This window comes from Neofelis nebulosa, chromosome 15, assembly GCF_028018385.1.
Source record: "Neofelis nebulosa isolate mNeoNeb1 chromosome 15, mNeoNeb1.pri, whole genome shotgun sequence".
NCBI classification, from domain to species: domain Eukaryota; kingdom Metazoa; phylum Chordata; class Mammalia; order Carnivora; family Felidae; genus Neofelis; species Neofelis nebulosa.
Window position 1 is genome coordinate 50,380,476 of NC_080796.1, and position 27,187 is coordinate 50,407,662.

Here is a 27,187-nt window from a genome sequence, read left to right on the forward strand (position 1 = left end):
AGTGCTCTGACTTCACGACTCTATGAGAAATTCTGACAAACAAAAAAAGAAACACCCAACATAAAAAACTGCCTTCACAGCTTTTTCAAACAGCAGGTCTTGTAAATCTCTTCTGGTATTTCCTATGATCTAGACCACACTCAAATGACAAACTACCAAACTCAAGATTCCCGAAAAAAAGAGAAAAACCAACCCTATTTCTTTACTAAGCAATGTGATCCAAGATACACCGTAATGCTGAAACCTGAGACCATTCTGTATGTTTTTATGCAAAGTAAGCATTTAATTTACAAGTTACAATGACAAAGAACTATAGTTTTCTCTAGTTCTTTTATTATTGGGTTTATAGAGACCATTAATCCTGGAGTCCCATTACAATAAAGTCAAGTGAAAGCCGAACTTTTACAAGTAGAGATCAATAGAAAACTCAAGACAACAATGGTCTGAGGGAATAAACTTTACAAGGCGCTTAGTACAAATGGCAATAAAAACTGTATCTCCACCATTCCCGACACTTAGGAAAGAAATAAAACCAAGCAATTAGAACAAGGGAAAGTTTAGGCTAGCTATTAATTGTATCGATGAGACACTACAGAACAGGTTGCAGGCCACAAAGAAATCCATTCCTAAGAGAAATATAAAAAATGAACATAATGGAAGAGAATCTAAGTTGGGCTGCTACAGAAAACTGGATTAAAGATATACTACAAAACTATGGAAGACTTGTCTCCCCACAAGACAATGTTGTCTTATTTTTCCTCAAAACCACATTTCTGAAATTTTCCAGTAAAGAAAATACTGGAAGTAAATATTGTCATTTCTACAAATTTAGCATTCTATGAATTCAGAACGGAAAGACTTCTGTGTGGGGCTTTATTTTACAAGACTTTAGTATCTGAAGGTAAATATCTTAGAAGAACTGACGAGAAAGATTGTATTTCTTTGAACTGCTCTGACATAATATATTTGGAAGCAGTACAGCCCAATGGTGAAAACATGGTCTTTGGAGTCCAACAGACATGGTTCCAAAACCTGCTGGTCCATTTGCTGGATAACCTTGGATAAATCACTGACCCTGTCTCTAAGCTAGCAGTACCTTAATACAGGTGTTGTGAGAATTAAATGATAATGAATATAAATTATAAATTAGCACATAAGAGAGACTGGCAAAGAATCATCCATGGTAGCTATCACCATTATCGCCATCACCACCATCATTAAGGTCTTAAAATTATGCTACATGGAGTATGATGAGAGTGTGTAGGTCTGTGACAGCAGAGGCAAAAATTACAATATCCTGGCCTCAGAAGGCAAGTATAGTTAAAATCACAACTCCTCTACTGCCCCACAAATGACGAAATTATCTGAACAAAGGAGGATTATAGATAGCAAAACTCAGCAGTCTATACAAGTGAAGATTCTATAAGCTTTAGTTATGATTCTGCCAGTGATGTGTGACTCAACGGGAAAGGCCACTGATTCTTTGCTATCACTACAATGAAAATGTCAATACTAACCTTAGGTAACAAATTACATACTTAAACAATCTTTCTGCTTATGTTCAGAGGTTTGAGGTAGCAACAAAAGCATTCGTGGAGATCACCTTGGATTCTAGGTTGAGTCTAAGTAAGCCTCATGACCTTAAAGAGGCTAACCCCTAGACTCAAGAAGCACTGCCTGAGATAATAAGAAATATGCAAAACAACATTAAGTAGACAATAAGCACTTTCCCAAAGTAAAATGGAGATTCCACCAATTTAGAGATCAGAGACCACCCTCAAGGCCAAGTGGGAACAGGGTAAGCAGGAACAGATTAACAATGCCTCTTACCTATCTTCCTGTGAATTCTTTCCAGATCGCCTCTTATTTTTAGCTTCTCGGGGAGATGACCGAATTTTCTTAGCTGGAGGGCCTGAATCTCTTCCATAATCTTCATCTAAACAGAGCATTTTTCAAATTCAAATATTATGATTTTTACATGTATAAATTACCACTATTTATGGAGATAAGTATCTCTAATGCTATTTACACGGTGAGGGGGCAGCAGGATTTCCCACAAAAAAATTTTTTTTTTTAATTTTTCAGTGTTTATTTTTGAAAGAGAGAGAGACAGAGCGTGCATGAGGTAGGGACAGAGAGAGAGAAGAGACACAGAATTCGAAGTGGGCACCAGGCTCTTGAGTTGTCAGCACAGAGCCTGGTGCAGAGTTCGAACCGACAAAACCATGAGATCATAACTTGAGCCCAAGTTGGCTGCTTAACCGACTGAGCCACCCTGGCGCCCCTCAATTTTCTTTCATTTTTAAAAAATAAATTCTTTTCTATATCAGTCCCTTCTAATCTCATGTGTGTATTTTAATATACCCATACATAGCCAAGTATCTCTTATCATTTTACATCCTACCCTTTTAATTTCTTAAAGATATTCCCATGTTTCAACATCTTCATATTTACTTGAAAACCATTACAGTAATAAATACAAGCATTTCAGAATGTAAAGACCCCACAATTCTATAATCCTAACACAATTACTGTTATCAAGTAGATTACTTTTGAACTGAAGTATTAAATGGAGCATACTCTGACACTTGAGGAAAATACTTCCAATTTCAAAAGTCCTATGGAACTTAAGAAAATTAGCCAATCTTAAAAATGGGTTATGTTTACTATACCATTTTATATAATAGTGGAGATCTGGAAGTACTCAGGAGCTTCAGCAATTATTAAATGGATGGATACATTATAAATTCCATTATGGAATATCACACAACCACTAATAGTAATTTCTCAAATAACTTTTCATAATAGGAGAAAGATACACACAAATAGGAGTAGCAGAGAACCCAAAATTCTATAGCAAGACTTCCAACTATGTTTTTAAAAGGAAAGAAAGACACAGGCTTTTTTTGCAAAAGGTGAAAATGGCCATTTGCCAGCTAAGGGGACTTGAATAAGATCCCTCCCTCAGTTTCCTTATCTGTAGAATGGAAACAATAATAGTATATTCCATTTTAATAGGACTGCTCTCCTAAGGATTAAATGAATACATGCAAATATTTAGCAGCATTTAATAAATGTTAGCATTACTTCTGGGAGGTTGGATTGTATGTTATTACTCTTTTTCACATTTCTGCATCTTCTAAGTTTTCCCAAAGTACACACATTATCTTTATAAAGTGAAATTCGATTTTAAAAAGGAAGAATAGCAAATGCATCTGGAAAATAATGAGATTAAGGACATATTGTAAGAAAACATTACTGCGTGTTGAAGCTGACTCCAAAACCAGTTAAGAAAAAAGTTATCCAAGTATTTATTATCAATGATCTACTAAGGAAAAATAAAAATCCATGCAAGTCCAACTTCTGTTTTGGGTGACACAAATCCCGACATAATTTACATATAGTTTAAAAATAAAAAAAGATAAAACTTATTCTAAAAGCATGATAAAACAGTACACTGAGTCAGCAATTCTTTCAATATGAGTTGGTCCAACTTACAATTTATTGAAATCATGAAACTTACCAGCATCATCAGATTCCTGAAACTGTGAATAATCAACCACCTTTCTATTTCTGTAGAAAGAAGAGACTCTAATGAAGATCATTCTCCTAAGATACCAGAACACTTGTTTCTGTTTAAAAACAAAATTAGAACTCGCTCTATGAAAACCATTCGACAAGCCCCACCTCCGTCAAAAAGTTTTTCCATGTTGTTATGAAAAGTGTAGTTCGGAAGTATTTAAAACTACAATTCTCCGACTGCTCATCTCAGTGATAGCTCAAATACTATTCTTTCCCACAAAACCTCCCACTTCCCAAACACACATGACACAGCAAAATGAGCCAAACTACCATATTATTCATTACACAGAGATGTCACATGTGCATCAACAAAAACTGTAAATATTTTTTACACTTTTATGCTTACTGATATGCACAATACACGTGTATACCTGATAAAGTTATTACTGAGTTTTTTTTCAAGGCAAAGTGATTTTTAAATATAATGGTTAATGTGATAACATACAAATTATGACGACAGTATATTAAGCCTTACAAAGAAGAAAAAAATAATTGATCCATTCAAAAGAAGCTTTTTCTTAAAGGGTCTGTAATTAAGAAAAATATGAGCGAAAGTCACAAATTTATGTACCTACTTGACTCAATGATTTTAAGCATTTCCTACTAGGTAAGGCATCTTTAACATCTTGAACAAATCTTTAATTTCCATCTTTCTACTTCATACTTTAAAAGCTTAAAATTCCTCCTTTAGAGATATATATAAAAACCTCCAGGGGCGCCTGGGTGGCGCAGTCGGTTAAGCGTCCGACTTCAGCCAGGTCACGATCTCGCGGTCCGTGAGTTCGAGCCCCGCGTCAGGCTCTGGGCTGATGGCTCGGAGCCTGGAGCCTGTTTCCGATTCTGTGTCTCCCTCTCTCTCTGCCCCTCCCCCGTTCATGCTCTGTCTCTCTCTGTCCCAAAAAAAAATTAAAAAAAAAAAAAAAAAAAGTTGAAAAAAAAAAAATTAAAAAAACAAAACAAAACAAAACAAACCCTCCATGTTAGTATCCAAATTAGTATCCATGTTAGTATCGCTTTCAAAAGAGCCTTATAGGTACTGTACTAAATGGATACTGAATATGTGAACCAAAAGAATTAAAAGAAAAATGCCACCAACTACATTTAAACCTGAGCAGAGGAATATTCCTGATTTTATAGATTAAGACACCATTTATATCCAAAGACAGGATGTGCAGTATTCAAGCACATGTACAGTTTATATATAATATGCAAACATGGAAGGTGGAGGGCTGGATGGATTCTGAAAACATGTTTGGGGCTTAGATAGGGAAGAAAGCATAGCCATACCCTTGGCTTTGGACAAGAAAGATAGGCTCTAAAGGAATTTTGCCTTCTGTTTTTCTTTAGTCTACCAGCAATGAATTATCTTCTCACTGTACTGCCTCTGTAAGTCAAAATGCAAAACTTTAAAACATGTTCCAAATGTTTTGTTACAAGCAGCTGGGTTTATATATAAATGATTCCATTGTAATAGGAAAGCTAATTTAAAAAATATGACCATTAATTCCACTTACATGATATCTAGAGTAGTCAAATTCATAGAGAAAGAAAGAAGGACAGTGGGGATGCCTGGCTGACTCAGTCAGTAGAGCATGTGACTCATGAGTTTAAGTCCCCCACCCTTGTTGGGTACAGAGATTACTTAAAATAAGATAAAATTGGTATTTTTTTAGGTTTACTTATTTATTTTGAGGGGGGGGCATGCATGAGTGAGCATGTGCAAGCAGGAGAGGGGCAGAAAGAGGGGGAGACAATCCCAAGCAGGTGCTGCTCTGTCAGCCACCCAGGCACCCCAAAAAAATCTTAAAAAAAAAAAAAAAAAAAAAAAAAAGAAAGTTAAGTGGGGCCTCTGGGTAGCTCAGTCAGATGAGCCTCCCACTCTTGACTTTGGCTCAAGTCACGATCCTAGGGTTGTGGGACCGAACCACATCTCGGATTCCGTGCTGAGCATGGAGCCTGCTTAAGATGTTCTCTCCCTCTCTCCCTGCCCCTCTCCCCGACTGGTGCTCTCTTCTAAAATAAAAATAAAAATAAAAATAGGGGCAACTGGGTGTCTCAGTCAGTTAAGCGTCCTGATCTCAAGGTTTGTGAGTTTGACTCTCACATCAGGCTCTGTGAGTCTTTGGGTTCTGTGTCTCCCTCTCTCTCTGTCCCTCCCCTGTTCACTCTTTCTCTCTCTCAAAAATAGATAAATGTTAAAAAAATTTTTTTAATAAAAATAAAAACAGAAGAATGGTAGATGCCAAGGGTTGGGGGGAGGGGATAGTGAGTTAATGATGTGTATAGTTTCACTTTTGCAAGAGAAAGAGTTCTGGAGGTTGGTTGTACAACAATGTGAATGCATTTAACACTATAGACCTGTACACTTAAAAATGGTTCAGATGGTTGGGCACCTGGGTGGCTCATTTGGTTAAGAGTCTGACTTTGGCTCGGGTCATGATCTCACAGGTTCGTGGGTTCAAGTCCTGAGTCAGGTTCCAAGCTGTGGGGATCCTGCTTGGGATTCCTTCTCTCCTTCTCTCCGCCCAGCCCCCCTCATGTGCCTTCATATCTCTCTCTCTCTCTCTTTTTTTTTTAAACGTTTATTTATTTTTGAGACAGAGAGAGACAGAGCATGAACAGGGAGGGGCAGAGAGAGAGGGAGACACAGAATCTGAAACAGGCTCCAGGCTCTGAGCCGTCAGCACAGAGCCCGACGCGGGGCTCGAACCCACGGACTGCGAGATCGTGACCTGAGCTGAAGTCAGCCGCTTAACCGACTGAGCCACCCAGGCGCCCCCCTCTCTCTCTCTCAAAATAAACTTAAAAAAAATTTTTAATGGTTAAGATGGTAAATTTTATGTGATTTTACAATTAAAAAAAAAGAATAAAATATTTTGTTTCAAAAAAAAAAGACTGGGGGGGGGCTAGTAATTCAATGCCTATTATGTTCTAGCAACATAGTGATTTTTTTAATGACAGGTGCCATGAAAAACAGTATTATGGTCATCATGTAAAGATGACAATTTTCTGCATTACTTAGGATCAAGGAAAATGGGACCTGTGACAAGAGGGAGGAAAGTATCCAGAAGAGGAGGTATGAAATATTAACCTCTAATAGTTAATGTACAAGGTTCTAAAATTGCGGGCATAATAATTCTAGTTTATCCATGCTGGTGGGGTCGCCAACTAAAACAACGGTACAATTTCTGGTTACCATCTATCAATAGATACATCCTATGAGACGATAAGAAGGGTAACCAGAATGGTGATGGGTATGTCCTATGAAGAACAACTGAATAAACTGGAATTTTCAACTTGCAAAAGAGAAAACATGTTAGCTACTTTAAGGTTTTGAAAAGAAAGTAGTAAACACACTGGCTTATTAGCTTCCTGATCAAATTCGGCATAGGTTCAACATAAACAACTCTATAACAGTTTGCTAATGATAGTTACTTCTTAGTCTATCAACAGCAACACTCCAGAAAGGAACTCTATGGTAAAAAGTATGGAATCTTTGTTAACAGGAATCTTGGGTTCTGGTTCTAGAACTTGAGGCAAATCACATAATTTATCTGGGTGTCAGATTTTCCTCTGCTGGAACTGATGGCCTAAATGGGTATGCCTTTATTTATTTATCTATTTATTGCCATAAATTTTTATTTTTTTATTTCTACACCCAACATGGGGCTCAAATTCACAACCCCAAGATCAAGAGTCTAACATTCTTCTGACTGAGCCAGGCAGGTGCCCCTATGCCACAAATTTAAATAAAATTATTAAAGTTCAAAAAAAAGTTTTTCTCAATTGCAAATAGTCACCTACTCTTTTGTATGCCACACATCTTAGCTTCTATTGCTGTACCATTGATTTTCTTCACTAATCTGAGCTTCTTGATATCAATGGTCTTATATCCACATTTTTTTCTTTTCTTTTACCACAGAGCAAGGTAAAAAGGAAACACTCAAATGTTTTTAACTTTTTTGCTCTTAGGGCCAAATTTAAGAACTCTGTTGGAAACCTAGTTTTGTAAAATACTTGAGAGGATAATATCTAATCTCCTAAAAGTCTTTGAAGGCCTCATCTTTTGCCACTTAATCAAGCCACTTACCAATCTGTAGTTCCTCCAATAAAGTCGTTTCTTAACACTTGGTCATGCTTCTCCTTGACCTACATTGCTGCTTGTGTCACTCCCAGTCATATCAGATACAACCTCACCTCCTCTCAACACCTTTAATCCTTTATTGATACAATTATATAATCCACTGAATGTCTGTTTTCCCTACTAAATGTGAATTTCCTGAGGGCAGGGGTTGTCTCTCCTTCATTCAGAACACCGAGTCCAAGAAATGATGCATTTGATGAGTGAATGGACTCAGCATGTGCAAAGGTTCAGGGTGAAAAGGCATCATGAGACAGGATGTTATATGTGAGCCTTCAGCCTATCAGATATTTAATTCCCACTGCCCTTAGTGACAGGAAAATCTAGTTTTGTCCATATGAAATAACTCATTACTTTAAACCTAAAAAAGTAAAAAGGCAAGTGTTTAGTACATTTTCTTCTATCCTAGTTTTCAACAAGCAGAACTACAAAAAATGCCACATAAACGATACTGATAGGGAGTAATTAAATTTAAATTTTTCAAAATTAAATTCAAAGGCCACCCCCTCCTTTGAAGCAGAAAATATTTTATTTTGAATTATGTGAAAATTATCAGAATTATCTTGCATATGTCATTTTTCACTGAAACTATAAAACCTGAGTAATGCAAATATGAATATAGTAGCGAATTTAAGGATAACTAGGCAAAAAGAAAGGTATCCATCCACAAATGTTAAAGAGGAAAAGAAAAAATAGTTTAAATAAAAGATCTATGAAAACGGGTCATTCATAATAACTCATTATAATGACTTATAATAACAACTCAGTTCATTTCCTGTCTCCTAAAGATGCTTCAAAACAATAACAGAATTACAATTTCCACTACTTGGAGATTTACCTTATTTAGGGTGGAAATGCACTTTTAATGGACTTACTCCACTATAAACTAAAAATTGAGAAGATATACTGGGATGGAAACACAACACTCGTAATACTTAAGTCTAAAGGTGTGAGAAGTTCTACTTCTAGTTGAAAACAAAGACACATTCTTCCTTCCTCGAAATATCGTTACATAAATTAAATGCCAAAGCTAAACAGACTCTTCAGTGTAAAATAGCATCAACGACTAGGACAACCAGAACTGGGAGGACAACACAAAATTTCAATACAGCATAGAGGTTAAAAACAGATTTTTTGAACTGGGTTTAAGTCCTGGCTCTGCCACTTACTAGTTGTATGTTCTTGAGCAAGTTACTTCCCCTCACTGAACTTCAGTTTCCTCACCTGTAAAATAGGAATAACAATACCTATCTCTCAAGATTGTTGTGAGTATCAGGTGCACAACTAACCAACAAAGAGCAGCTTTCATTACTTGTAAGTACTAACTTGTTCCACCCAGAATACCACAGCCATTTTGAATATACCTAATTCGATGATTAATGAACACGATGATTAACTTACACTTTTAAAGTATGTCTTAAATAAAATCCAAGTAGAACTTTTGACAGCCCCCACCCAAACTTAACAAGTAGCCTATTGTTGACAGGTAGCCTTACCAATAATATAAATAGTTGATTTACATATATTTTCTATGCTATATGTATTATATAATATATTCTTACAATAAGTAAGCTAGAAAAAAGAAAATGTTAAGAAAATCATAAGGATGAGAAAATAGATTTATAATACTGTGCTGTTTTTATTGAAAAAAAAAAAAAATCTGCATTAAATCTGGACCCAGATAGTTCAAACTCAGTATTCAATGGGTCAATTGTATAGGAACACAAAAATTTCAATTATATGCCTGCTGTTACTTTGAAACCTTATGTAATCTCTGTCTAGATTCTAAATGTACCTTGGTCACAGCGAACCAATTCCTGAGAGGTCACCAGAGAACTCTGAGATGAGAAGTCCCCACTTCTGCATCAGGTTGAAGGGCAAAAAAAAAAAAAAAAAAGGGTAAAGTGGGAAGCTAGACAAAGAATACTAAAAGATCTGGTTTGGGCACCAAGAGTGGGTAACTCACACAACTCACAAACAGTAGGGAATTTCTTCTTCCACTCTCTTATTCATCAACTTATTTTTACTGATAGGTCTACACCCCAAATGCTCTTATAGTAGTAACTGTCTAAGACCCAAACAATAATAGGTTGTGTTGTACCTCCCACCAACATTCTGAAGAGTCAAGGATCAGTGTTTGAGATGAAAATCATCACAATTTTGGAGGACCTTATCTAATCCCCTCTTTTTTCAAGTAAGCTCTAGGCCCTACATGGAGGCTTGAACTCATGACCCTGAGATCAAGAGTTCTATGCCCTATTGACAAGAGCCAGCCAGGCGCTCCTAACCCTCTTTACAGATGAGAAAACTAAAACCACATAATCCAGCTCTACTTATAACAAGCCTGCACATCAAAATATGGAGTCATAACAAGCAACCAACAATTACATATAATAATATAAATTGACACCCTAAGCTCTATACTACGAGAAGAGCACAAAACCATTTTCTCAGGGCAAATGGGAGAGCCTTGTAGACATAATTTAGTTCTATCAACAGACTACACTTCCATTTTTATCCTCAAGTGCTGGTCAACGCAGAGAAGAGGAATGAAGAAACCCAACTTGCTAACCTAGAATTTAACAAGTTTCTCATTAGGCACTTAAAGCACATTTGAAATCTGAATTTTGAGAAACCTAAAAATAACCAACATTGTTCTTTTCACTAATCACCTGGGTGGTAGTATCTCATCTTCTCAGATAAATGAGATCCTGTAGAACAATGTTTTTCCATCGATAGGTCATAACCCACTACTGGGTCCTGAAATGAATTTATTGGTATATAACCAGCATTAAAACAACAACAAAACAAATAAAAAATATCAGAGAAAACTGTACTTTAAGTAACAGTTAAGTTACCTGCAACTTATTTCAGGTGTTTTTGTTCTTGTGTATAGCGACCTCATCAAAAAAGTTTGAGACCCACTACTCTAGAATAAAAAGTGGATTGCAAAAGGAGATTTCTAAAGTTGTTCTTATTTTTACCATTACAAAAAAGTTTGTTTTTGATCCTTGGTGGCAAAAGAATAACATCCCTTCCCCATTTTAATTCCCCATCTTTTTTTTTTTTTTTTTTTTTAAGATTTTTATTTTTAAGTAGTCTCTACATCTAACATGGGGCTTAAACTCACAACCCTGAGATCAGGAGTCACATGCTCTACCAATTGAGCCAGCCAGGGAGAGTCCCCCTCCTATCTTTAAAAAAAATTGTTTCATTTATTATGAAACACTCCATGCCCAATAGGAGGCTCAAAGTCATGACTCTGAGATCAAGAGTTGGATGCTCTACCCACTGAGCCAGCCAGGGACCTCTAATTTCTTGTATCTTAAAAATATGTTTTCAAGCTTAAGCACTCCTAAAACCTATCAAAGTTTTGCAGCCAGTGGTGGGGCAGGAGGTAGGGTGATATGATGACATCAAGTGTATTTTATGTACTAGAGCTACTTAGTACATCCACATGGACCTTGGACCTTAGTACATCCACATGGACCATTACATGGACCTTAGACCATCTAATCCAATCTTACCCCAAACTCATTATCCTATCAACAAATGTCCCTAGAAGGGAATGACTAAGAACCTTTCATGAACCTCCCGCACAAGGCAGCCTATACTAAGAAAACACCAATAATGAAACAGTTCTTCCCAAGAAGGCAAAATCTGCCTCTGAAGTCCACTCACTGATTCTATCATCTATCCACTTTCTGGATTACCATGGTTTAAATCTTTTTTTTTTTTTTTTTTTTTTTTTAAGTAGTCTCCAGGCCCAGTGTGGAGCCCAATACATGGCTTGAACTCAGGACCCTGAGATCAAGGTCTAAGCTGAGATCAAGAGTTGGAAGCTTAACCAACTGAGCCATCCAGGCGCCCCATCCCATGGTTTGAATCTAACCCTTCCTCCACATAGTCCTTAACTTTATAGGACAGATTCTACTTTTTTCTTCAAGGCTAATTAGGGTTCCTTTAACCCTTCCCCATCACTTGTTTCAAGCATCTTCATGACCTTGTTTCCCTCCAGATTTAGTAAAGTCTATCAAGTAGTGCCCCAATCTAACCCTAACAATATGGTTTATAAAGGTGTATGTGCAGGAAAGAGAGAGATCAGGATTCAGAATTTCCTACTCCTATTCTACTCTATATTTGTACTAATGCAATCCAAGATCTCCATTGCCTTTTGGGCTGTTATAACACACAATGTACTGGATATTGCAATTCCAATAACTAAAGCCTCTTTTTCCCAAAATCTAAAACCTTTTTGGGGGTGCCTGGGTGGCTCAATCAGTTAAGCCTGTGACTTCAGCTCAAGTCATGACCTCACGGTTCATGAGTTGGAGCCCCAAATCAGGCTCTCTGCTGTCAGCAGGGAGCCTGCTTCAGATCCTCTGACCATCTCGCTCTCTGCCCCTCCCCCACAAGCGCGCGCGCGCGCGCGCTCTCTATCAAAAAAAAAAAAATTAAAAAAAAGAATTGTTTACAATCATCTTGTATATTGATAGTTCATTTCAACATATTTATCTTTCTCAACTTCCTATTATCTGCAAACTTAGTCAACACAGGCCAAGAACAAAGTCCTTTAAGTCATCAGTAGAAATGTACTTTCAGGCTGACATTAATCGGGGTATGGCTATTGAGGTTCAAGTCCATCGTAATGAACTAGCATTCTGCCTAACATTTCATTATTTTCCCCACAAGGACTTCTTCATATGAAGCTCTGTCAAAACCCTTGTTGAAAGAGAAACCCAGTAATTTTACAGTATTTTTTTACTCTATTTTCTTTTAAACAAACGACGGTTAAACTTTTAAAAACTAAACCTTTTTTGTTCGAACGAAAATATTCCCAGGAACCACAAAATAAAACACAGCCAGTAAAAAGTAAAAGCAGCAGCACTGTAAGAGCATGAATTAATTATAATTTCAAATTTAAAGAATTTTCTCATTACAGACTTTCCCAACTTGTGTTCTGTCAAGATAGGTTTTCTAAAGGTTTCCTGGCCAGATCAATTTGGATATTATCACCTCCTTAAACAAGTTAAAGCTTTGAAAATCCTGCATTAAAGAAACTTGCTTAACTTTGATTTCTGAAATTACCAGTACTTTCTTATACTCTGGGTTTCTCTTCAGATCGCAAAAAGCTTTCACTTTTTTTTTACTGTTATTAGTTTTTCTTTTTCTCAGAGAGAGAGATGGAGCGCAAACAGAGGAGGGGCAGAGAGAGGGGGAAGGAGAATCTCAAGCAGGCTCTGCGCTATCAGCGCAGAGTCCATCTTAGAGCTGAAACTCACCAGTGGTGAGATGGTGACCTGAGCCACATAAAGGGTCGGATTCTTAACCCACTGAGCCACCCAGGTGCCCCTAAAATTACTAGTATTGTAAAAATAAAAAATTGAATCAATGTTTGAGATGGCCCTGAAAGTGGACATTACGAAGACTACTGACCTAGGCGATTCATTTGCAAAACGATGCTGAATTCAAAATTATCACGACAGCAGTTAGTACCATGCACCAGATACTTCACCTAAATTCTCCCTTAATCCTCACAATCATCTCACAAGAGGAGCTAATTAACATTAATTCCATTTTATCTGAAGAATCTAATGCTCAGATAGGCGAAGTAACTTTCCTATCACTGCACGCTATTAAGCGGTGAAGTGAATTCTCCAGCTCAAGCCTAACTAACCCAATACCCCCACAGGGCACCGTTGATGCCTGCAACCTCTCAAATCTTCCTTTCCTAATCGCTCACAAATCTAACTCTGCACAACAAAGACTAATGAAGTTTCTTCAGATCTACATAAGGTTTCTGTAGAACTATTCTCCCCGCTTAAAACTTAGGATATTTATCTCTCCCCATTCTTCTAGTCCTCAAAGATTATTTACACGCCAAATTTTCTAGAGACATAAGAACAGTAACTCCTAGAAGCCCAGATACCTGAACGCAATTAAGAGAAATTTCTTAGAACTGCTTCATTCATCGTAAGCTTCAAGTTCCTATCGGCTAAGATTGACTCCTTTGACTGCATCTTGTATCATTGTTATTTACAATTAAACATAAAATTCAAAAAGTTACAAGATACAACAAAAAGTAAAAAACAAAGTAAAATGAACATTTAGGAAAGCGTTCCCAAGGTTTTTGGATGGAGTTTCTAATTTCTGTAGCAAAGGGAAGGGAGTGAAGGTTTGAATGATGAGCCAGGTACAGTTTATTAGCTAATTGTCATAATCCCCTACTAAATCTTTTATCAACTTGCTAATGTTTCAGTCCAGATGAATAAATATTAATTCCTACATGGCACTTATTCTTAACATATATATTCAGTTCACCACTCTCTCTCTATATAGGAAATTATTTTAAGAGTCACACACAAATTTCAGTGAGCAGAATATAGTATTAGATAAATAAAAGGGGCGAGATTTTTTCCCAACAGAAGTTGAGTGTAAGACCTATGCACTCAGGGACAGAGAAACCTCAAGCAGGTGAGACTTAAGGGGTCTCAGATGCCCACGCTACCAAGGTAGAGTCCTGTCTGCAGCAGAGCCTCAGGAAGCTCAGTGGAATCTTCCAGTTGTCTTAAACCAATCACCAGGCACAAATCTGTAGCCTGTCAGGTTTAGTGACTCATTACAATGAAGGCAGAGGCATATCAGAAGTATGGAGGACCTCACCATACAGAGGAAAATAAAAGGATCTGGAGAAAGGTGCTTTTGGGGAAATTACACAAAGCAGTGTCCTGATAAGCTTGAAGCACAGTAAGAATGTGTGTAATGGGGTTTTAACATCAGGTCTGACCACAAAGTGGATCCTATTTCTTGGCAGAGAAGTTAGATGTGGAATTTGGGTCCAGCAACTCATCTGAAGCCCTGAAGTTGTAAACTGAGTTCTCCAAGTCAAAAGGACCTAGCCCTGACAGAAGTGTGGTGTCTCATTCTGACATAATTTCAAACAGCAAAGTTTCTGACAGTCTCTTTTAGAGAATCACTTCTCAGTAGGAGTAGCAGTCACCAGGAGGAGGACTGTTGTAAGTCTTTACAGCTGCAGTTTATCTGTGGCAGCCAGCCAGCCATGTTTGTTATCCCAGCCCAATGAATAGCAAAGTGGATTTTTAACTTCCAAGTGGAGCTAATGTTTAGTTCAAGTAGTTCATCTTCAGGGTCATTTTAGTTTGACAGATGAAATCTTAAAGATCACCTTGCTTAGCAGGGAACTGGAGAGGTGCACAATTCAAAAAATAGATGTGCACGAAGCAGCAACTAAAAATATGCAATCCCCAGTAGATACGGTCTTTGGCAACCTGTGGTCTCTTTGCCTGAAGTATTTCAAAGACCTATAATTATGGCTACTTAGATAGTAGTTATTTAAAAATATGTCAATGCAATATTCTAACCATCAGTTCTACTTCCTAGAATCCAGATAGGAATAGGTTTTTCAAAACAAAACAGAGAGATGTCCTGGTTTGACCAAAGTGGTCCTGCTGCTACATCAAATGTTTTCTACTGTGCACAACACGGCGGTCTGTTAAGTGCTATCTCTAGTCTCAACAATCCAAGAAGCTACTTCTTCATAATCTGGAGTAATGAGGTCATATTTGTTTCTATCTTTGCAGCTGAGAATTAAAAAACGCAAACAGAAGTAACACTTCACGGCATATTCAATAGCTTCATTATTATTAAGTTCAAGTAAACAAAGTTTACAAAGCAACCCATCTGGCTGTGCAGGCTCTAATTCTTACTATTCCTGAAGAGCGCCATTCACAGGACTCCGGTATGGTGTCCTGGAATTATGTAGTATGGTGACCTTGTTTTATATTTCTGGGAAAAACAGACCATATAAATAAGTAAATAAAACTAACTGCCCTTTCTCTACTCAAAATTACTTTCTCATTATTTCTAGAGTTGGAAGAAACCTATGAAAATTGCAAAATGCTTTGTGGGCAAGTTTCTATTATTCTGATGGAGTGCAACATCTCCATTATATAAACCTAAGTTAGCCCAAGTCTCCTGATCCCCAGGGTTTCTTTCGCTGTACCATGATACCTCCCCACAACGTTTTTTTTAAAACACTAAAAATTCAATCACTTACCTTAGTTTGTAACTTTTGTCAAGTTAAATCAACTCCAATTTTTAATTAATCTTAATTTTCCTTCTAATTATAACATGCTGACTTTTATGAGTGTTGAATCTTTCCAAATACCATGGTTTTTCTTTTTTAAACTTTATTTTTTTACGTAAGCTCTATGCTCAATGCGGGTCAGGAACTCAGGACCCCAAGATCAAGAGTCACATGCTCTACTGACTGAGTCAGCCAGGTGCCCCCTGTCTTAATGATGCATCAGTAACAGATTTTAAGTTTTGTTCCTGGGACAAATTCTGCTTGCTCATATACATTTTTAACACACATTGGATTCAGTTAGCTAATACTCTGGCGTTTCTGCAACTATAATTATATGTAAAAGGAGTTCATTAAATTTCTTATAGTGTCCTTTAGGTGGCTTTGAAATCTACTCAATTAGCCAGGGGGTACACACCCTTGCATTACAAAACACACACACTTGAAGCAATGTCACTTATCTAACGCTCACATTTCTTCCCACAAGTGTCCCACCATTTCCCCGCTTTTCCCTCTCCATTCGGGTTATCTTCCTTCAACCTCCTCACATATTCTATTCCTTCCAAAAAACTGTCATTTCACCCTCCCCCATTTTCAATTTGGTCTTCTCCAACTTTACGAACTGTATGTAACCCCTTCCAAAGATGGCAAGATGCGTTCGCAAGATGCGCTGTGAGGGTGTTGCCTGTGGCGGTGTGTCTCACGGGGAAGATCACACTGACTGTGGGTTGGCCACATTTGGATTTGAAGTCCTGCTTCACCTCTTAACAGGTGAACTGGGCCAGTTCATTTAGCCAAGCCTCAGCTACTTCGTATGAAATGGGAATAACATATACCTTGCTTGAAGAGTTCTTTCAAGATCGCGAAATATGTGTAAAGTATCTGCCAGGATACTTGGCACGAAAAAAGTTGCTCAGTGATACTCTTTTGAGTTGCAGTGTGATTTTTTCTAAAATTGAAGGTTGAGAAAGGTACTGCTGCGGTTAAAGGCCCACAATCTCTAATTCACAATTTAGAAATTTAAACAGTTCTGAAAACCAAATGTTTCAGTTTACCTAAACAACTGGGCTTTTTTAGTTGCATTTTTTTGTGTGTGAAAATTGTTTTATTACAGAGTCACTATGGTGTTTGATTATAGGAGCATTACTGCAGAGCTCACTAGTGATCGCACATTAATGCACAGTACAGGCACCATTACTTCGAACATTTTTGAAAAAAAAACCCTGAACTTCCAAACACACATGGCCTTCATGATTTCAAACTATACAGGGACTGTGGACCTGAACTACATTCTATGTGGCATCAAATACCGTAAATGCAAATCTAGTAGAAAGGAAAATAGCGAAGACTCACATAGTTTAAATAGTTTTGCTATTTCTACACTTTAATTTCTTTGGCTTATAAATCATCCCTGGTAAACTGAAGGAACTGGACTTAATCTCTGAAGTTCTAATTAAAAAAATACTTTCAATTACAAAGTATCTTGGAAAATTATTTTAAATTGAGTTGAACAAAACTGCTTATTTAAAACTTACTTAAAATAATTTTGTATCAACCAGTATGAACCTATGCTTTCACATCTAAACTTTCAAGGTTAAAGGTTCCTTGCAATCTCCAAGTATATTCAACAGAAGACAACCAGATACCAAGTACACTTATGTTACAGAAAGGAACACACACTGATCTGAATGCCTTGGATGATTTTCAAAAAGGGAGGATCTTTGGAGAATATACTAAGCTGAATTTCAAGAAACCTGGTTTCTAGTCTGGACAAGTCAGTAAATCGGAGTTTTCTTTCTCATCTTTTATAAGTAATAGCATTTTCCTTCCTTCCTCACAAGATTCATGAAAGCACTTTGAAAGGTTAAAAGTGCTGTATACTGGGGCGCCTGGGTGGCTCAGTCGGTTAAGCGTCCGACTTCGGCTCAGGTCATGATCTCGCGGTCTGTGAGTTCAAGCCCCACGTCGGGCTCTGTGCTGACAGCTCAGAGCCTGGAGCCTGTTTCAGATTCTGTGTCTCCCTCTCTCTCTCTGACCCTCCCCCGTTCATGCTCTGTCTCTCTCTATCTCAAAAATAAATAAACGTTAAAAAAAAAAAAATTAAAAAAAAAAAAAAAGTGCTGTATACTATAATAACATCAATACGTACCAGGCAGAAGATAAAGTGATTATTATTCGGAAAGGGTGAGGATGAGTGGGCCTGGGAATTAAGAAATCTCGATTCTAGGCCCAACCTTTGCATTCATTAAGTGTGTGATGCAAGGCACTTCACTGGTCCAGGTCCCCATTGAGTCACTTGTAAAATGAATTTGCCTAAATTTCTGTCTAGCTCCAAGACTGTAATTTTACACTATAAAATTGAACCCAAGGCCTAAACTATTTGAGCTCATTTATAAACAGTGAGTCAGATGCTGTAAAAGGTAAAGACAGCAATATTGTGTGAGCAAAACTACTTGGGTAAGTGTTGCACACACGTCTACAGAAAAACCTGCTGTAGCTTATCAGTTCATCACTCCCTTCATATGGAAAGTGGTGTCAAGCAGCCATTAGTACATTTCTAATACTTCTTTAAATGCTCAGGTTAGTATTTAAATGAAAATGAATATTTACAGTTAAGTATGAAAAGCAGAAAAATTTCAAAATTATATATAGGTCTAAAGGGCAGAAACATACCCTAAAAGATGTGCCGACACTCATTTTCCAACTTGCGCTTTTTTTTTCCGGTTTGTTTTTAAACGGGTTGATCATTCTGGTATCTCTGGTCAACGTTGACCATTAACTTTTATGTTAAATGCCCTCAGGTATACAGATTCTTCATTTACACCTTGGAACAAAAGCACTTCCCTAAGATAAGACTTTTTTGTTGCAAAATTTAACAAACCACCAAACTCAAGTTTAATTATTTCTGCTTTATTATTGGTCATGAGTATATTAAAAACTTTTTTAAAAAGTTACAAAGAGACTTTAATCACTAAAATATATAATGAGAAACCAAGTTGCTTTAAAATACTATGAAAGTGACCCCAAAAGCCAATATATTAGTTTCATTCAATTAGGGGCAAATAGACAGTTAAATTTATTTTTAACAACACAACGAACAAGAAAAAATTTGTGCAGACGTCCCAATGCCTCGAAAAAAACCCAGAAAGATCCGCGCTTAATATATCCCCAACTGGTGATATTTTAAAAAATCAAAGTTTCCAAATAAAAAAAAAGTGCTGTTCGTGTTCCAGTGTCTAAATCTGGGAACACAAATTGAGGCAGATGAGTATAATAAAGTCACACAATAATATAAAAAGTCATCAAAACCTAGTGAACTGACGTTAAAAGGTAGAGAAAAACAGTCCCAATTTCACCACACGGTAATTTACTTCCAGAGACAGGAGAGCCAATACAGATGAATCAAATCTTTATTACGATATTGTCTATTTAACCTGATCCTAAAGAAAATATTCTACATAAATTGATGGGATACATTGATCAATTTTCATGCCGAAAAAAATTTGCACACTATGATCTGAAGTATCTATTCAGACTCCTTGCCAGAAAGTGGGCAAAACTCTTCCGAGTGCGATGGTGAGTTATCAGAGATGAGGGTAGAAATTAGAAGGCAGAAAAGCAGTGGTAGTTAGTTAGCACTCTCCTCATGCCCACCCCGAACGTAGAAGTATGCAGTCCCATACCACCACCAGTTGGAGACGGACGATCTAGGCAGGAGATAGATCGGTGTGGAACAAAACCCCTTCCCGGGTTCCAAACCTCTCTCTAGAGCTCTAGGTCAAAATCCTTCCGTTTCTCACAAAACTTGGAAGAAGGGGAAGCAACAACTGTTAACATTTTAAATCTACACCTTCACCTATTTGTCTAGAAAACACTATGCGAAGCCGCCAATTCCTTACATCGAAAGCGTCACGGACATTACATTAAAAGTAAGTTATTTTCAACAGCCCTCCTTTTAAAGGCCTCGACACATTGGATTAAGCCACACCCCTCCATAAATGGCACATTCCATACAATAGCCAGGAGGACGGCAAAGGGCGATTCCACCGTCCGCTGGGGAACTGCAAACTTGTTGAAATTCTGAGAATCAAGTCTACGGGTTACCGGAACCTAGACCCCTTATCATTCAGGTTACTTGGGGGGGGAAAGAGAGGGTTACAAAAACATCTGAGACACATACACCGAGTGAGCGTAGACAGGCAGCGGGAACGAGAACCACACGGGATTTGGGTCGTGCTGTTAACCCGCACCTTCCTGAGTAGGGACATTTCCCCGAGGAAGGACATTTCTAGTCGGAGGGAAACAGCGAACTCGGTGGGGGGGGGGGGGTGAGTGGGGGCGGTTAACCCGCTCAGAACTCCGAGTTAGAGGAGAGGCAGCAGTCATTTTCCAAGGCCCAGTCCCCAGCTCTTACTTTTGCCTAAGGGGAAAAGAACGGGTCCCGCCCACGCCCGGCCCAATCCGGGAGGCGGGGCCCTGCAGCGACCCTGGAGGACAGAGGCGGGGCCCGGCGGCAGTACCGCCCCTCCCCCTATGCATGGAACACCCCCGTCCGCTAAAGAAAGAGGGCTGAGTTCCCCCACCCCCACGCAAGCAGAGGGGGCAAGGGGCCACCGGGCGTCTCCGCCCCTCCTCACTTAAGGTGGGGAGCCGAGCCCCGACTCAGCCGGTCTCCCCGCAGGCTCCAAGGGGTTGGCCCCGAGGAGGTGGGGCCTGGGTGGGGGCGCTGACTTCACACCCCTCCCCCTCCGGCCGCTGGCGGTTCAGGGAACACCCCGCCCGCTCCAGTGCGGCGGGTGGGGGAGGCAGCAGAGCAGCCCGGAGCCCTGCAGCGGCGCGGGGTGGGGAGGAGCGCGCGCATGGGCGCGCGGCCGCCACCCCCGCGCAGCCCCGCGAGCCAGCAAGGCCCCCCACGCTCAAGGGCGCGCGCGGGCCCCGAAAGGGAGGAGGCCGTGCGTGGCACTGGAGAGGGCCGACTGCAGGCTTCTGTCCCCCAGTCCTTCACCACTCACCCCCAACCCTTTCCATCCCGCTCCAGGCCTCGGACTCCGCACTGACCTGACAGGCCGAGACATGTTCGCTGTCGAAACAGGACCGAGTCGAGAAGCCAAAGACCAGGACCCCCCCCACCCCGCGCGCTCGGCGCCCCACCCCCCCCAACTTCGGCCGATGGGGCCGCTGCCGCCGAACCCCGGGCTGCTGGCTTCTCAAACTCCGCTGCTTCTTGGTTCAGGGCCCCTTAATCAGACGAGCCCCCCGCTCCCCCGTCTCTTCAAAATGGATGAATCAAACCAGCCGAAAATGCGCCAAAGCCGCGCTGCAACCAAACCCACTAGGGCCTGTGGGCTCCGCCCCGTCACGCCCGGTCATTGGCGGCTTCTGCCAGATGCGCGGAGCTCATTAGTCCGTTTGAATCATCACGTCTCCCAGACCCCGCCCCGTGCACTGGTAGGCCCCGCCTCCTCCGTGGGGTCCTGTTAGTCAAGATGCTCTGAGAGTGCACGGCCGCAAAACAAAAATGGTCGCTGCTTGGCCCGCCCCCTGGTTTTCACTCCAGGATTGCAGATTCGTTTTAGGTCGCATCTTGGAACGACTAGAAAAAAAGATTTATATGGGATTCAATGTCATTTAGTGGTAGTTTAATGATGTTTCATGTCGCCTGCTTTGATCATCTAGAAACTGCACTAATAGCAAAACCCGTGGGCTAGGTAGCTGATTCGTCACTAAGGGGCTGCTTCAGAATTGGAGGGAAATTCCATAGGTTCAAAATTTTTGACCTTAAACGCACAAACCCCCTTCCCCTGACTTCAGCATTAGCCCTCCGGGGTCCAAACGCTGTTGGAGCAGAGAGGCAGGATCTTAATCAAGGAATAACTTGACTCCCAATTTCTATTCTCCATTCTGGACCTTGAGATCCATTTCAGGGTCATTAGAGTCCTGGTCTCCGACATTACTTTAGGGTCTTAATGATTAGAAGCATGAGCTCTGGGGCCACAACGTGTTTCGGTTTGAACCTCAGATCCACAACTTAGTAGTTGTATAACTTTACCTCATTGTGCCTCAGTTTTCTCATGTGTAAAATGGGGAACAAAGATGCTTAACCTCATAGGGTTATCAGGATTAAATGAGTTAATATATGAAAAGCCCCTGGGACAGTCACCCACGCACAGTAAGCAGTATCTAAGTGTTTGTTAAAATTCAATTTTTGAAAGGTGACCTTATCCCTGGGTAAGAGTGGATGAGGTTGGCTGAAGACTCCAGACAAGCCACTGAGGGTAACTCCGATCATTCCATTTAAATTCATAAATATTTGTTGGATGCCTAAAATTCTCAGAAGTAGAGCTCAGAATTCCTACGAGAATGAGTAGGGTTTACTTCACCATGGTAAAAAAGATTTCAATGCCTGCCACAGGCAGCCTGTTAATAACCAACTGAAGATACACTTTATAAACAAACAAACCAACCTACCACTGTCTCCCTCGTGAAAGTCTCCCCTTATATAAAATCTGGCTTCTCTAAGGGAGAATGGCACAGCTCACCAGTGAAGCATTAAACAAGTTATCTTCCCTCTTTAGCCTGTCACTCCACCCTTTCTTCCCTGAGTGTGTGTGTGTGTGTGTATAGTAAAAAAGTACAAGCATAAAATTCATTATTTTAACTGTTTTTAAGCGTATAGTTCAGTGGCATTAAGTACATTTACAATGTTTTACAACCATCACCACCATCCATCTCCAGAACTTTTTCAGCTTCCTCAACTGAAGCTCTGTACCGTTGAACACTAATTTCCATTCCTTCTCTCCCCAGACTTAGGCACCCATCAGTTTACTTTCTGTTTTTATGAATCTGACTACTAAGTAGAATCGAATTGTATTTGTTCTTTTGTGGACTGATTTCACTTAGCATGTCTTCCAGGTTCATTGATGTTTTCGCGTGTATCAAAATGTTCTTATTTTATTTTATTTTATTTTATTTTATTTTATTTATTTGAGAGAGAGAGCACGTGTTCGAGTGGAGGAGAGGCAGACAGAGGGAGAGAGAGAGAATCCCAAGTAGGCCCCGCACTGTCAGCACAGAGCCTGACTCAGGGCTCCGACCCCTGAACCGTGTGGATCATGACCAGAGCCGAAACCAAGAGTCGGACGCTTAACCAACTGAGCCACCCAGGCGCCCCCAAAATGTTCTACTTTTAAAGGCAGGTTTTAAAACGTTTATTTCTTTATTTTGAGAGAGAAAGGGGAGAGGGGTAGAGAGAGAGGGAGGGAGAGAATCCCAAGCAGGCACCGAGGTCAGTTAGGAGCCCAAGGAGGGCTCGATTCCACCGGCATGAGATCATGATCTGAACCAAAATCAGGAGTCAGACGCTTAACCACCCGGGAGCCCCAAATGTTCTGCTTTTTGAACACTGAATACTATTTCAATGTATGCATATATCACATTTTGTTTACCCATTCAACAATCAGTGGACACTTGGGTTGCTTCCGGATTTTCATTATTGTGAATAATGCTGCTGTGAACATGGGTGTACAAGAGTCTTTTTGAGCCCCTGCTTTCAATTCTTCGGGGTACATCCGGAGTAGAATTACTAACCTCATGGTCGTATTTTCACTTTTTGAGGAATCTCCATACTGTTTTCCACAGCAACTGCACCGTTTACATCCCCACCAACAGTGCACAAGGGGTGTCTCCACATCCTTGCCAACGTTGTTTTTTTGGTAGTAAGCATCCTCATCAGTGTCTGAATATGTCTTGACTAAGTTTACTGTCAAACATACAATTGTCAAAATGCCAGTGCAAGACTAGGGTGGTGCAGTGATCATGAGTGACTTTGTTGGGGGTTGTTTTATTAGGGCAGATTGCTATTATTTCAGAAAATACCTTCATTTAGTACTGTAAGATGAGGCAGAGGAATTCTGGGTACTCATTTATTAGGTAATGAAAGGAACTGGCCATAGTCAACATGTCCAGGCAGGTGGAAATCTCAGGACAGGTTTCCAGGCCGTGCCCTTCTAGTTGAGTTCAAGACCAACTGACAGATGGCCACTCAACGAAGACTCTTCTTCCAAGGTGAGAGTCATACCCTACTCTCCTCACCTTAGCTTTAGCTAACATCTTTCTCCGTTTGCTTGTTCATTCACTAAGTATTTCAACAAACACTGTCTCTTAAGAAGAAAGTAACTGGAGATTGGAACTTCTACTTTACTTTTTCGTGGACAAGTACTGAATTCTGCCTTCAAGAGCCCCAGCACTGTCTCCCTGTCTGCCAGAGCCTGGAATGAAGTCTCCAAGGCGAGTTCCCTCTTGTCCATCTCCAAATGCTCTGCCCTGGGCACATGTCACAACCACAATCAGTTTGCTGGAAACTGAAGAAAGATATCATATGATAGGCTAGACTTTAGAAGCACCGTCAGATAACGCTGAAGGGACAATATACATAATAAAACTATGAAAAACTAGGAAAACAAAAAAGCTAAGGAGACAGTAAAGACAGTAATTCCTTTTCCCTGGAAATGAGATTTAATGGCCTTTTAAATCAATGCTTAATTTCCCTATGATTTTAGTTATGTTTTGGGAAGCAGCCTTTTCTTCTCCACTTAGTGTTTAAGACACTAAGAAGTGGGAGTGCCGGGTGGCCGGCTGATGACTCTTCCCTGTCCCTGACAAAAACGCATTTCCTTCAAGGCTAAGCTATAATAGCTGGGAGATTTATAACAAATTTTGAGCACTTACTCTGTGCTGGGCACTTTTAGTTCTGTGACCTCATGAAAGTCATCCAACCAGCTCTAAAGACAGACATTATTTCTGCCGACCACAGGAGCACAGAAAGCAACCTGTCTTTGAAGACCCTGCCAGGAAGTTAAAGAAAAGTTCTCCCAGGCTTTTTTTTTTTTTTTTTTTTTAAACTTCCATCTCCAATCTCCTGACTCTCTGCTCCATCATACTCATAAGAAAGGATGGGACAGAAGAGCTGTGTGTCTGCTTAGTCTTTCTACAACCCCAGAGGCTGAATAACCTTGGAGGTTAAGTTCATGGTTAAGGAGGCTGCTCCTTTGCCCACAGATCAAAGTCAGAAAAAGATTGGGGCAAAGTCAATTTAAACATTTAAATTCATTTTCTTGTGTAGATTTCTTCTGCTCCAGACTTCTAACTTCCTCTCTACTTTAAAGACTGTTCAAAGGGTGCCTGGGTGGTTCAGTTGGATAAGCATCCAACTTCGGCTCAGGTCATGATCTCATATCTGTGAGTTCAAGCCCCGCATTGGGCATTGGGCTCTGTGCTGACAGCTCAGAGCCTGGAGCCTGCTTCAGATTCTACGTCTCCCTCTCTCTCTGCCCCTCCCCTGCTCATGCTCTGTCTCTCTCTCTCTCTCTCTCTCTCTCAAAAATAAATAAACATTGGGGCGCCTGGGTGGCTCAGTCGGTTAAGCGGCCGACTTCGGCTCAGGTCATGATCTCACGGTCCGTGAGTTCGAGCCCCGCGTCAGGCTCTGTGCTGACAGCTCAGAGCCTGGAGCCTGTTTCAGATTCTGTGTCTCCCTCTCTCTCTGACCCTCCCCCGTTCATGCTCTGTCTCTCTCTGTCTCAAAAATAAATAAACGTTAAAAAAAAAATAAACATTAAAAAATTTTTTTTAAACCTTCTTTTTTTTAACGTTTTATTTATTTTTGAGACAGGGAGAGACAGAGCATGAACAGGGGAGGGTCAGAGAGAGGGAGACACAGAATCTGGAGCAGGCTCTAGCTTCAGGCTCTGAGCTATCAGTACAGAGCCCGACGTGGGGCTTGAACCCACAAACCGTGAGATCATGACCTGAGCCGAAGTCGGCCGCTTAACCGACTGAGCCACCCAGGCGCCCCTAAAATTTTTTTTTTTTAAAATAGTGTTAAAAGATAAGGTTGGGTGGATTTCTGTAAATAGAGGTTTTGTTTGAGTTGCGGGGACTATGGGTGGATTGGAGTTTTCTTCTTCATTTTCCTTAAAGAGATTTAACTTTTATCATGATAAAAGTATTAAAAAATCTGGGGGCGCCCGGGTGGCTCAGTCAGTTGAGCATCAGACTCTTAATTTCCCCTTGGGTCAGGATCCCAGGGTCATGGGATTGAGTCCCCTTGGGTTCCGTGCTGAGTGTTAAGCCTGCTTGAGATTCTTTCTCTCTCCTTCTGCCCCTCTTCCCCGCTCCCGTGTCCTCCCTCTCTCGATTTTTTATTTTTTTAATGTTTATTTATTTATTTTGAGAGAGAGAGAGAGAGAGAGAGAGAGAGCATGAGTGGGGGAAGGGTGGAGAGAGAGCAAGAGAGAGAATCCCAAGCAGGCTCCACGCTGTCCGTGCAGAGCCCGATGCGGGGCTCAACCCTACGAACCGTGAGATCATGACCTGAGCTGACTGAGCCACCCAGGTGCCCTATCGCTAGCTCTCTTAAAAATTGTATGCCCATTTAATAAATTACTCTTTATTGCTAGCATATTGAACATTTGTTGTATGGAAAAAACTCAAGGATGCCACCACCAAAACACACACATAAAAAATGAGAAGCAGTGTATTGTGTAGGAAAGGGCCATTTTCTGGAGTCACACTGCTTAAGGCTAAAAATCAGTTTGCCACTTGCTTGCTGTCTCACCTTGGGCGAAACCTAAATTTTTTGTGCCTGTTTATATATAATAGGTCATTGTAAAAATAAAAATAATCCACGTGAAGTGCTTAGGGGAATACTTGGCTTATAGCAGCACTTAGATGTTAGCTACTGGCAGCAACAGTTGAGAAGGGAATGGCTGTTAAAATCCCTGTATTTGCAAATAACATAGCTGATATTCAAAATTAAATGTCAGTCACTGCATTTGGGTGACATACCTTAGTAAATGGAAGTTGTTGATTAAACATTTTAGGATATGTGTGCACCGCATGCTACTCAAACTGCACTTAATGTGTCCCCAAATTTAATATGGAAATGTGATTGTCTCTACTCCATGCATGAACATAGTTTTAAAAGCTAACACAAACCGGAAGTTCCAAACCCAAAAAGGATCAGTTCTGTTTCTCTAAATGTCTGGGCTTCTTTTCTTTTTCAAGATTTTTCAAATTTTTGGAGCACCTGGGTGGCTCAGTTGGTTAAGCGTCCGACTTCGGCTTAGGTCATGATCTCACACGGTTTGTGAGTTCGAGCCCTGCATCCAGCTCTGTACTGACAGCTCAGAGCCTGGAACCTGCTTTGGATTTTGTGTTTCCCTCTCTCTCTGCCCCTCGCTCATGCTGTCTCTCTCTCTCTCTCAAAACTAAATAATCATTAAAAAAAATATTTTTTTAAATATTTTTTGAAAAATTTCAGGCAATCTCTACCCCCAATGTATGACTCAAACCCACCACCC

At 40.1% G+C, this 27,187-nt stretch overlaps 1 protein-coding gene and 1 long non-coding RNA gene across 3 annotated transcripts in view; one reads left to right on the top strand and one right to left on the bottom strand.

The window, feature by feature from the left end:
• NUCKS1 (nuclear casein kinase and cyclin dependent kinase substrate 1) overlaps nt 1–20,939 on the bottom strand; it is a 32,574-nt gene extending 11,635 nt beyond the window's left edge. Inside the window, exons 1-3 of one of the 2 annotated variants that reach the window (XM_058702156.1) lie at nt 20,886–20,939; nt 3,524–3,632; nt 1,831–1,936 (exon numbers count right to left, since the gene is read on the bottom strand). In XM_058702156.1, coding sequence (XP_058558139.1) covers nt 1,831–1,936; nt 3,524–3,605 — 188 coding nt within the window. In that variant the 5' untranslated portion in view covers nt 3,606–3,632; nt 20,886–20,939. Of the gene's footprint in view, nt 1–1,830; nt 1,937–3,523; nt 3,834–20,885 lie in introns of those variants that run through there. The other variant, XM_058702157.1, reaches the window with a different exon arrangement.
• Nucleotides 19,494–22,490, top strand: LOC131496522 (uncharacterized). The gene is made up of 2 exons (XR_009254528.1): nt 19,494–19,756; nt 20,866–22,490. It is a non-coding gene; the product is annotated as an uncharacterized LOC131496522 (long non-coding RNA).
• The last annotated feature ends 4,697 nt before the right edge of the window (nt 22,491–27,187 follow it).